The following is an 11,951-nucleotide window of genomic DNA, read 5'->3' as shown; positions in this document are numbered from 1 at the left end:
TGCCGAAATAGGTGTAACAGCAAAAGTAAATTAAAGTATCTTCATCAAAATAACATATTCAGTGGACTACATGCATATAACATTTCAAAAAAATAAAATATACTCCTTGAAGTAGTACAAACCTTCTCGTTTCTATTATTTTTCCACCACTGTATGTATATTCAACTAAATTATATAAGTTAAAATTTATACACAATATAAATTATAAAAATATATGTATATGACTTAATTTGTACTTTATAGATGTGACGATAATTAGTTTTTATAGTTATTGGCAACTTTTTCTGGAATTAATTACACATTAAGCACACATTTTGGTCCTTAACATGATTTGCATCCTATTCCTTCTTGAAACTTCGTTCTTTTCACTGCATAGTACTGCACTCGTCGATACGAACAAAGTGTTTGCTCGATAAAAACTAAAGTTTATATGAAAAATTTGCGAATACGTTAAGGATGGTCACATTTAAATAAGTTCTGCTTGATTTTTTTGTACTAAATCGGCTATTAACTGATATGGAATAATATGCTGGGAACCCGCTGCGAAATCAACTTCTTCATCATCTACGCCAACTACCACAGATGGTACTAAAATAAAAAGGAACGTATGAAAAAAAACTATTTTAAATTTTTTTATACGCAAATACTAACTTACCAGATACTTTAGCTTTAACAAAAACATGGCTCATTACATTTGGCCGCACTATACGCTGTTCGGCATCGGAACGTTGCATATTTGGCATATATTGCAGCGCCACTTGATTAAAATAATTTTCGGTGTTATCATGCAATTCTTGTGCAAATTTAGTTTCTTCGGGTGATAACCGCTTGTTATCAGTGTCATAATTAGCTTCTTCATTTAGTATATGACGAGTATAGGTTTCTATTTTTTGTAAGCGGCAACGCAAATAGCTGGCCATAACGTATCTAATTCGTTCCAATTCCATGCGATGCGTTATATACCGAAAATCATTTTTATCTAAGTCTTTCATATTTTCTTCCATATGCACTACTTGACCCATCATTAATTCCAACATATCACTTTGGTGCGGCAAAATTTCAGGTGCATTTAGTTCATTGCGCCAAGATGTTTCTAAAAATTCAAGCACCTTTTGTTAAAGGAGCGTAAAATATATTTAAGTTTTTTTTTGTAAATAACCAAAACCTTACCTTTTGTGCTGTGATCAATTCTTCTTCATCCTCTTCAACACCTAATTGTATATCTTCCAAATCTTGCTCAGACATTTTGTTGATCAAAGTAAAAAATTGTCAACAATCTTTCAAAGCCAAAAACAACAAAATGCGCGCCTGATGTAATTATTTGCACTTTCCTACAGTTTTATACAAGCTTAAAGCAACCCTGAACAAAAACACCAACAAAAACAACAGTGTTGTTGTCGCGATTCACGTGCGAGGCACTTTTGACATTTGTTTTGAATCCAAGCAGAACAAAGATGTCACAGGTTGACGAATTCCAAAGAAATTTTCGTTTAATTGTTGAAAAGATTTTTAATAGTTGGCAAAATTTACGTTTAGCGGTAGAACATGGCATGGGCGGACGTAATGGTCAACAGGTAATAGTCGTAATTCATGTACCTGTTAAGACGTACTTTATATAAATAAATAATTATAGGTAGCAATACAAATAATGGACTACACTTACCAATATTGCGTTGGTAATGAAAATATTACACAAGGTGAGCTCCAAGCTGTTATAGAGGAATTGATGGATCAAGAATTCAATACGCTGTGTGATGACAATTCTATACAAGGTACATTTTGTAAACCAATTAAGTGGGATTTTAATACAATCATTCATTATCTCCCTAGAAATCTCGCGTAATTTATTACGCTATAAACAGATGTGTCTACAGAACCAATACCAAAGTGTCGAAAATGAGTTGAAAAAATTGCCAAATTGTAAAGAATGGTTACGAAATGATGTCAAAATTGCATACACTCCCATAGCGGGTGAAGACTCTTCCACTGATGAAGATGATGGCAGCTCCGATGAGGGAGAAATGGATATCGATGACTCTGACGACAATGAAGCAGCCACATCTAGCCGGGTGACACGGTCTCAAACTCGCAAACAGCAAGACGATTTTGTGGAACCAGAACTTGGCTGGACAACTGTACGCAGTAAACGTAAATAAAGCAAAAATACCTAAATAAAAACATCTGATAGATATTGTATTAAAAAGTCGGGAAACACTAATACCATAATACTATAACTTTTATATCATTACAGCAACTGATAAAACTAATACTTAAATAAAAATAATTTATATAAAAGAAAGATATTTTTTAATATATGTTATATTTATAGACACTATAAATGATATACCGTGATGCAAGTGTAAAATAAGCCATGTTGTGACAGGTTTTTATAAATAATCTACTTATTTTTACTCTCTAAAGAGAATAGTGTCAATAGTTACCAAAACTTCGGTACAGCAGGAACCGTTGAAAAACAATTGTTTTACGCTAATTACACTCTTATTTCGACAACGGTGCTATAATGTAACTATTATTACGGATGGTTAGTCTCCAAATGTCGACTTATAAACAAATAAGAAGAGCAATCCTCTGAGTTTCAAGCTTATAATTATTCTGATTATTAGATTAAAATATGCATAACAAAGAAAGAAACAAAGAAGCGTGATCCGCTACAGCACAACAAAAAATTTAAACGTCAGTAGTTCACTGAGTGGACTGAGTTTAAAAAGAGTAGAACCACTTACATGATTACAAAGAAGCATTGAAGAAGACATGTACAGCGGGAGCGGGTGTAAGTTCAAAGATTAACCATTGACGTATAGAGCGCAAATTTAAAGACAGCTTTAGCTCACGCCAAGCTGTAAATACTATCATTAGGATAATAACTGTACTATAATTAACGTATATAAAATCAATTTTATAGTAAATTTTTTTTAATTAAGTATTACACTTTTATTAATGAAATAAACATTTAACCAAAAATATTTCTGTTAACATCACTTAAGTCCAAAAATCTTAGCGTTGCTATTTGAGTTAGTACTGCTGGTTGATGTGTTTCTTTGCATACTGCACAAGGATTCTTTTCATCTTTTGTTTTTTTAATACTTTTAACTGTTTTGTTAGCCGCATGTATATCTTTCCAGGAATTTCTGCAATTTTCAGGTAACAATGATACATCCACAACAGAAGCCAGCTCATCAACGTTTGCCGTCATCGACAAATTAATTGCAGGATATATGAAAAAAGCAAAGAAGAATAAGCCCATCAGTACTAACATCGGCAAACATATACTGAAGTATTTATTAGGCATAAAGTCTATACCGCAGCTTTTTAATAAATTGTTAGGCAATAAGGCCCATAGAAAATATAAAATAAAAAGTGTGAAAAAGAACAAATATATAGCGAATCCATATACTGCTCTATGTGGGCTTGGAGCTGGTGTGTGCGATGGCATTTTTTCTGCCGAATGCTTTTATTGTATCTGTACACAATACAAGTAACTCAAAAAATGAAGCAATTGCTGAGCGCAGATTTTTTACTTCATCGGATACAAAGTGAACTTCTAAATCAAGACCTTGTAAAGTAAACTCTTTCTGTACAAAATTTCGACGCGGCTCTACATCAACTTTTAGAACACGGTACGCGATTTCAGCATTTCTCTCCGTGTCAAATGACACTTTAATGGTGCTATAAGTATTTTAAATTAATTAATAAGCGTTACAAAATTGCAAAATAAAATTAAAACTTACGCTTCAGTTGGTCTATCAGACGTATTAATAATATGTAGCGACATATCCTTACAACATTGATATTTATATTGTCAATACAAATATCCAAAACATATTTTGACAGCGCAATACAATTTGTAAATAAAAGTAATGCAACTGGGAGTAAATTTAAAAAAGTAGTAAAAAGTAGTAATCAGGGTTTCTTCATTAATTACGAGCAATTGTACATTATACTATGTTCAGACACACCTTAATTTCGCAAAATCTTTATTTCAAAAAATTTCTTAATTTCGTTTCAGCAAAACTAAATTGTTTTTTCCATATAAAACTTAATTTTAAGGTTAGAAAGATATTAAGGAAAATGCCCTTAATTTCGTTGAAACGAAGGCTGAAATTAAGGGAAATTTTAAAAGCAACTATGCGTAAGATAAATTTTAAGTAAAAATTAAAGTTGATATAACAAAAAAATGAAATTTTTTTAAAATAAATGTCAGTGAGAGTTGACTTTAATAAAACCGGGAAAATATTTTGAAAGGAGTACAAATTTTTAAATTTGCATATAGAGAAAAATTTTTAATTTAAAAATTTTTTGTTTTTAATTTAAAAAAAAAATAACAATTTCTAAAAATAACAATTTATATACCTGAAATCCATCCTTTATAGTTAAGGACATTTGGCTGTCTGAACATAAGTTAACAACGCAATCGTTGAAGCACTTTAAATTTACCAGTATCAACAAATAAATTATTTTTTAATAAATATTATCTTACTCATTTTTCATTTATTTATTGTAATTTATTCATTGTAAAATGTTTACAATAAAAAAATATGTAATTAATTTCCAGACACTACGTCAGCATATGAAGTACGTGCCGTACTTAAAAATCAGTAAATTCAAAATCAGTGTTTTAAAGCGCTGTATAGTGAGCGAATATCTAAATCGGTTTTGAACAAAGTCTTCATAGAATACAAAAAAATTAACTAAATAACAATTGTAAGCCGGACAATTTTTAACTCATAGTATTAGGTCTGTTCGCAAATAGTTTTATTGAACCAATAAAATGAAAGTAAAATCATATTCACTTAGCATAATAATCATGAAATGATTGTAATCTTGTTTTTTCAAATTCTCATTGTAGCAAAATCTATATAAAATCACAATTCGAATTATCCACAATATCGCTACACAATTCTATTATTTCAAATTATAAAATCAATTTTAATTTGATTTTGTATAAATATTAATTAAATTGTAAGATTTGTTGCCGGGATCTTGTATAGAATTGTATTTCAATTTATTTTATATTGAGTTGTAAGACCCTAAAAATCTGAATTACAATCATAATTAGAACTATTTTAATTCGGAGCTACACGAGCTACTCGTAGTAAAATTCATGTAAAACATAAGTAAAGTACAAACTGAAGCGTAACACAAATAAAGCGCCAAATTATGCTCTTTAACACCAATTCCGCGTAAATAAACAATACAAAAATTTAAATTAAAAAAAAAACAGCTGATTCACACATCACATAAATTTTACTTGAAATAAAATGTACGAGTAAAGTCTATTTAGCATTTTCAAATTTCGACAGGGGTTTTACGCTCTCTTAGATGCTTTCATTTACTCAAAAATTTTTGCTGGTGGAACGGAATTATGACACATAGTGTTACTCAAAGTTACTACGAGTGGAACAAAAGTGTTTATGATGTCGATTTTGTGAGTAATTGTTATGAACGACAGAGTTCTTGTGTAACACGAAATATTTCTATATCTAATATATTTGTTTTAGAGCACAATTACATGAACAAATATGATCCGAACAATAATTGTGCTTACAGTATCCGAACAATTAAAAGTCGAATAAACATTACAAATATACTGTGCATGGCAAATCATTCTCATGGCTATAATAAGCAAAATCTACTAAATGAGACATTGTGAATGTGCTATAAGTACATATTTTTTAAATTGTTCTAATATATTTATACATACATACTTTCAATTTATTCATTTTATTTATCATTTACTTATTATTTATTATCAGGAGTGGCCATGTAAGTTATAGAGCCTTACGAAGATATCTTCTTTTAGTTTGGTTAGAAAATATATATATGTATATATATATATTTGTATGGCAATTCATTCTCAATTGTGGCTATATAATGAGCAAAACCTACTAAATGAGACAGTGTGAATGAGCTATAAGTACAAATTTTTTAAATTGTTTTAATATATTTATATATACCTTTAATTTATTCATTTTATTTATCATTTACTTATTATTTTTATCAGGAGTGGCCATATTAGCTAAGGAAGCCTTGCGAAGATATCTTCTTTTAGTCTGATTAGAAACTATATACTTTTGTTAAACATGAAATATAATTTGTGCAAATGATTGTTTTTCTATTTTCTTTTCAAAGGAGAAAAAATCTATGAGACGCAAGAAAGCATAAAAAATGAGTGTAAATACACAGGAATTCTAAGCAGTTACCATTTGAAGACATATAGTTTATGTTATATGGATAGTTGTATACAGTATAGTTGAAGTCAAACTACTGTTGTCGATACAGTGGCTAGAATTGATGTAAGTTTAAGTAAGTAAATTAGTTCCCAAAAATTTTCTTTTGAAAAAAATAATATCCTATAGTATAGTTTTAAATATATTTTTATTTGGAGCACTATGTCCACCCAGTATGTATATATATATCAATTTTTAAAAATTTAATCAATCACACGAATTAAACAAAACAAAAAAATTGTCAAAATTAATGTCCAATGATTAATGTAAATGATTAATATAAAATAAAATTACAAATTTACTTATTTTATTTTCCTTCAATACACATGTAAACGTGTTATATTAAGCAAAGTTCGATAGCTAAAAGTCGCAATGTAAACATGGTATAATGTATTCCGTGTTGCTGCGTCAGCATGTTACAGCAAAAATGCAACCCTGCAATTGTAAGGAAACAAAACAAGAACTAATAAATGAAAATTACATTCCATTGTTGACATCATTTTGTACCATATTGAATCATAAATCGAGGTATTTTAAATGGAAGCACTAGACTCCTTGGAGAGACGTATCGATACGTTATCGCGTATGTTGGGACCTGTAGAAGAAGCCAACATAACCGGCGGTGAAGTGAACAGATCCGCTAATGTTGTGGATACATTGTTGTCAACGAATAGTATTTTAAACGATGCACTTAAAGAGCGAGAGCAAATCAATAAAGCAATAACAAGAACTAATGAACTTGAAAAATATTTAGATCCAAATTTTTTGGAAGAAAATCAGCAAGTCCGTTCCAGGGAGGTATATTTAAATGCTATTGCACCAGATCTCAAAGATCAATTTCAACAGCTTGATTTGATTAAGCAATTAGAGTCTACATTAGGTGCTGAATATTTTCGCAATATACCAGGCGAGTGTACTGAAAAATTAAAACAAATTTCGCAGGATAATACAGAATTCGCTCAACAAAGTGAACTAATCGAAGATAGCCTGATTTCAGCAATGAAGCGTTATGGTGAGATACAAACAGGACTGCTCGAATCACTCGATGCTATGAATAGAAGGCTTGAAGTAGTTGAAGAAAAGCTATTGCAGAAAAAACGCGACGACTTAGAAAAAACTTTGGAAAACAATGCTGAAAGTAAATAATATTAAAGTGTATTAATTTTTTCTAGATTTTAAAAGTATTTGTATATTTAATTTTTCCTATAAATGTATTTCCAATATATATAATTTAATTTTCTATTTGGGGGAAAAGCCCCTTTTTACGTTTCAACGTTTGTGCTTTTACCTTATTTGTGCAATTAAAGTTTCTTAAAATAAAAAGTTTAAATAGTGTACTATTAATTAGTATTTATTTATATTACATTGTCGATCGTTATTTGTTAAATACAATTCAAGATAGTTATGCTTTGAGTTAGTTTTTACATGAAAAAAATCATTCATCATCCTCTTTATCTTTACGGTGTGATTTCTTTTTATCAGTGCGACTTGATTTGCTACTTCTCTTTTCTCTAGACTTTGAACGCCTTCTCTTATCATCTTTTTCTCTCTTGTCGTCTTTTTCTCTTTCCCGTTCCCTTTCACGATCTCGCTCTCTTTCCCTATCTCTTTCACGGAGATCACGCTCCTTGTCTCTAGATTTGGAACGACGTCTAAGTTTCTCTTCTTTCTCTCTATTGTCATCTTTATCTCTTCCACGATCACGCTCCCTCTCTCGTTCTCTCATATCACGTTCCTTATCACGAGATTTAGAACGACGGCGCATTTTTTCTCTGCTACGAGAACGTTCTCGCCTTGACCTACTAATATAAAAAATAGTTGTTACATACGATTATAGATATATGTTACTTTTGTATGCAATTAAAGTTTTGTCTGGTTCATAATTAATAATGCGGCATATTCTTAAGCACGGTACAGACTTGCAAACTTAGCTGTCTGTCAAGTTGCGCTTTCTCTTGCTCAAATTTATTCTAGCGACCGAACTTGAACATGTTCACAGTTAAAATTTGTCAGTCAAGCAATATTTTTGAGCAGTGCGTTTGCGCACGCTGTAAAAATTTGTGTAACCACGTAAAAATAAGCTATTAACTGACGGAATTCAAATTTTTGTGACTATCATTCACAACATGTTGGCGAAAAGTTGATTTTGGTACCCACCAAAATTTTGATGAGAATGCCAACGTATTGATTGAGTGTCATTCAAAGGTGCAGACTTGCAGTTTTGCTCACAGTCATGGCATTCTCTCTCTGGAGTGACAGTCAAGTTTGCAAGACTGTACCGCGTTTTAGTTTTTTAATTTTCAGAGAATGGAAGAATTGAACGAGAACTTCTGTAGCAGAAATTCCTTCATATTCATGTCCTCGTGGCTGCAAGTTACATTATGAACCAAGCATTAAGCAGTTACCTCTCACGATCTCTCTCTCTATCCCGATCTCTTTCGCGTTCTCTTCTTCTACGCTCACGTTCTTCATCACTGCGCTCAGAAGATTCCTGTAAGTATAAAACTTTAGGTTAATAAAAGAACTTCGACTTTTTCTATTTTAGATAAAATGAAATTTTCAATTTTTACACTTAGCGGATCATGGAATTTCTTATACATTTTCTTGAAAGGATTGTAGTTTGATACTCTAAGTTTAAATATGAATATTAATAAAGTATTGTTAAAATATATTAAATAAGAATTGCATACTCTAGCAATTGTCTTGATAAACATTGCTGAAATTTTTATTGAAATCAGTTAGTTTAATATTGTATTAAAAATAAAACTCATGCTTACTCTTCCTAATGGTATATTCGATGGCGGGGGATAGCGTCTTTGATTGCGTTCGTGTGCTACATAGTTGAAATAATGAAATTTAATAGGAAATATCAAAATATATTTATTTCTATTATTATAGTCTATTGAACGTTATACTTACGATCTATAAGATTATTGTGTGGTCCATGTGGGCCCATCATGCGCGTATGACCCATTGGCATGCGCATTGGTGGACCGTTATTTGGACCCATCATCATACCAATACCTGGTGGAGGACCCATATCTATAAAAAAATATTTTATATAGAAGTTCATATATTAAAAAAACAATTGGGTTATATTTACTCATATTAGGAGGCGGCATGCCTCCCATTAATGGTGGTGGTCCCCGCATAGGTGGTCCCCCTAATTGCGGTGGTGGCACACCCATAGCACCTGGCGGCATACCTGGAGGACCAGACATTTGTGAAGGTGGTACCATACCGGGACCAGGCGTTAATTCTTTTATACCACTTGGCACCCAAGCAGGATTATCATTACCCCATTGCGATTCCTGAGTTGGTTCGTAACCATAATCAAATGCATCCATTTCGGGAAAAAACGGTTCTTCGGGCGGTCCCCCAGCAAATGGTGGCAGTTGTCCCAACACACCTGTACGTGAATACTCACGACATTCGGCGGTCATTACTTGAATAACATTTTCTTTTGTGCCTGTAGGACGTGGAGGACGCGTCATAACACTTAAACGTGGTGGAGGACCATGATGAGTTGTCTGTGGCGGCAAACCTAGTGGAGGAATGTGTATTTGGTCGTTAATAGTCGGTGTTTGCGTTGATCCACCAACTGGTTGTATTGCATTATCTTGCATGCGATCCATATTTTGATTGGCATTTTGGGTTAAACTCGCTAATCCCACACCACTTTCCACAATTCTCATACGTTTTTGGCGTTCACAATATGCACGCCAAGTTTCTTCGTTGAACCCATAATTAAAATAGTCTGTTATATCTGCACCCGGTTTACGCCATGGTTTCTCTTCCAATGAATCAATGCTAAATTCATGTGCCGGCACTCCATTTATTACACCCACACCATCAAAGTCTTCCACACTAAATTTTCCACCTTGTGAGGTAGATTTTGTTTTATCTTGTCCACCACCCGCAGCCAATAAATTTGATCTCTGTTTGATGTTATAAGTACTTGGTGCAGCTTTTATATCACCTATGACAACATTAATATCATCATCTGAATCATCGTCATCTTCATCCGATACTCCACCGGATTTAGGCTAAAATTACAATTATAATATAAAAAAGAATGATTTTTTTAGAAAGAAAATAACGAAAACATACTTCTTCATCATTTTGTGCACCATCGTCAGTCGTATCGGCAGCAGTCATGGCTGAAGCCACCGCTTCTTCATCTTCCTCCATACCTTCGGCTGGATCTTCAAAAGCACTAAACGATTCATCTTGCTCACCAGTATCTGCAGGTTCCTCTTTTATTTCAATTTGTGTATTCTCTGCAGCTTGTGCTTCATTTTCAGTGGTGTCAGTTTTTTGTATTACTGGCGTAGACTCTTCAACTGCATTGCGTTCTTCCTCGTTTGTTGTCGAATCGGGATTTGAAGTTCCATATAACCAACTTTCTTCATTATTATCATCTGCCATTACGTAGATTTTATCGTTAAACTAACATTTAATTTAGAAACGAATTATGTATGCAAAAAGCAAGCTATTGCGGCAATTGTAGAAGTATAATGTGAATTGTTAAAACAAGCAGAAACGTCAAAATAATTCATAAGAACAGAGTTGTTCTATAATTTTGTAATTCTACGTTTACATTATGAGATTAAGCGAACTAGCTTAAGGCAGTGTGCTAGTTCAAGTATATTGATGATAAATTGAGGAAAATAGTACATTATGTCGATATGACAACGAATGTTGGTATTTACCAGAATTTCGAGTAGGGTAAATTAGGTTAAAATTAGGTAAATTAGGTGTTACCATTTTGAAAATTTTATAACATGTTTACTAAGTAAATAAATAAATTTGAAAACGTTAAATCAAAAATAATAAATAAGTGTAATAAATAAATAAATAAATATATATTTCATACGTGCAGTACAAAAAATCTCTAGGGCAAATGTCTCTATTTACCTCAATATACTCAAACTCACACACGGCCTAAGTTAATCTGTATTTTTTACTCACACCATTTACATTATACATTGAAGATTAATTTTGATGTATCTCTTATGTTTTGCTCCGTATGTTTGATAAATTTCTATAAATTAAACATTTAATTACAACTATGTACAAAAATATTATAATATAAATGTAATAAATTATTTTTGTCGAAAACAACTTTGAATGTATGTATTTCTTTTTGCGGCCCTCCAATCTGTACAGTAATTTGTATTATTCTGCACAGTCCTGATCTTGATGATTACTTTAATCTACTATTAATCACACAATGTAAATGCACATATAAATTGAATAAATGTACCACTTTATAAATGTAGTGTGCATTTTTGTTTTTCAATGGATAATGAATGTATTCAAAACCCAGGTAATTCTTTATGGCCCATTGTTTGTTAAATGGGTTGCTACCGATAGCAATGAAGTAAAAGTAGCAATGAGAGAGTCCGCTCTATGCTACATAGCAATTTTTAGCAGCTTTTTATTACAGTAATAAAACTTTTTGCAGCAACCGTTAAAAAAAAATATTGTGTAGTAAGACAATAATAGTATTTAATATATGTTCCTCTTTTCATTACTCTATTGCTCTTTCGCTTTTCCTATAAACACGTTTCAGAGTATACAAGTTATCGGGACATTTTTCTAATTGAATACAAGAATAATAGAGTAGTGCAAGGTTTCAGCCATTTTCAATACTCTAAGCATTATATTTTTTTTTTCAAATGTTAAGACATAAAAATAATT

At 31.7% G+C, this 11,951-nt stretch overlaps 5 protein-coding genes across 6 annotated transcripts; 2 read left to right on the top strand and 3 right to left on the bottom strand.

Annotated features, from left to right (window-relative positions):
• Nucleotides 1–48: 48 nt before the first annotated feature.
• On the bottom strand, nucleotides 49–1,344 carry LOC119683791 (DNA replication complex GINS protein SLD5-like). Its single transcript, XM_038097655.1, has 3 exons — nucleotides 1,171–1,344; nucleotides 656–1,109; nucleotides 49–588 (listed from the first exon to the last, which is right to left on the bottom strand). The coding sequence occupies exons 1-3, from the start codon at nucleotides 1,243–1,245 to the stop codon at nucleotides 467–469; spliced, it is 651 nt and encodes a 216-aa protein (XP_037953583.1). The 5' UTR covers nucleotides 1,246–1,344; the 3' UTR covers nucleotides 49–466.
• A 29-nt stretch (nucleotides 1,345–1,373) lies between these two features.
• Nucleotides 1,374–2,253, top strand: LOC119683796. The gene is made up of 3 exons (XM_038097660.1): nucleotides 1,374–1,574; nucleotides 1,634–1,772; nucleotides 1,831–2,253. Exons 1-3 carry the CDS (start codon nucleotides 1,455–1,457, stop codon nucleotides 2,154–2,156), a joined length of 585 nt encoding a protein of 194 aa, XP_037953588.1. The 5' UTR covers nucleotides 1,374–1,454; the 3' UTR covers nucleotides 2,157–2,253.
• A 1,166-nt stretch (nucleotides 2,254–3,419) lies between these two features.
• Nucleotides 3,420–3,992, bottom strand: LOC119675646. The gene is made up of 2 exons (XM_038086853.1): nucleotides 3,750–3,992; nucleotides 3,420–3,687 (listed from the first exon to the last, which is right to left on the bottom strand). Exons 1-2 carry the CDS (start codon nucleotides 3,791–3,793, stop codon nucleotides 3,420–3,422), a joined length of 312 nt encoding a protein of 103 aa, XP_037942781.1. The 5' UTR covers nucleotides 3,794–3,992.
• Nucleotides 3,993–6,564: 2,572 nt separating this feature from the next.
• On the top strand, nucleotides 6,565–7,449 carry LOC119683794. Its single transcript, XM_038097657.1, has one exon. The coding sequence runs from the start codon at nucleotides 6,786–6,788 to the stop codon at nucleotides 7,392–7,394; it is 609 nt and encodes a 202-aa protein (XP_037953585.1). The 5' UTR covers nucleotides 6,565–6,785; the 3' UTR covers nucleotides 7,395–7,449.
• Nucleotides 7,450–7,583: 134 nt separating this feature from the next.
• LOC119683784 (pre-mRNA 3'-end-processing factor FIP1-like) lies at nucleotides 7,584–10,780 on the bottom strand. 2 transcript variants are annotated; one of them, XM_038097645.1, is made up of 8 exons: nucleotides 10,359–10,780; nucleotides 9,352–10,294; nucleotides 9,168–9,290; nucleotides 9,026–9,081; nucleotides 8,939–8,964; nucleotides 8,819–8,876; nucleotides 8,654–8,739; nucleotides 7,584–8,050 (listed from the first exon to the last, which is right to left on the bottom strand). In XM_038097645.1, exons 1-8 carry the CDS (start codon nucleotides 10,674–10,676, stop codon nucleotides 7,684–7,686), a joined length of 1,977 nt encoding a protein of 658 aa, XP_037953573.1. In that variant the 5' UTR covers nucleotides 10,677–10,780; the 3' UTR covers nucleotides 7,584–7,683. The 2 variants fall into 2 exon arrangements, with proteins under 2 accessions (XP_037953573.1, XP_037953574.1); XM_038097646.1 differs by lacking the exons at nucleotides 8,819–8,876; nucleotides 8,939–8,964.
• Between the last annotated feature and the right edge of the window lie 1,171 nt (nucleotides 10,781–11,951).

The sequence above is a fragment of the Teleopsis dalmanni genome, chromosome 2 (genome assembly GCF_002237135.1).
Source record: "Teleopsis dalmanni isolate 2A chromosome 2, ASM223713v2, whole genome shotgun sequence".
NCBI classification, from domain to species: Eukaryota; Metazoa; Arthropoda; class Insecta; order Diptera; family Diopsidae; genus Teleopsis; species Teleopsis dalmanni.
Note: the sequence above shows the minus strand (reverse complement) of the source record. Positions and strands in the feature narration are given on the sequence as shown.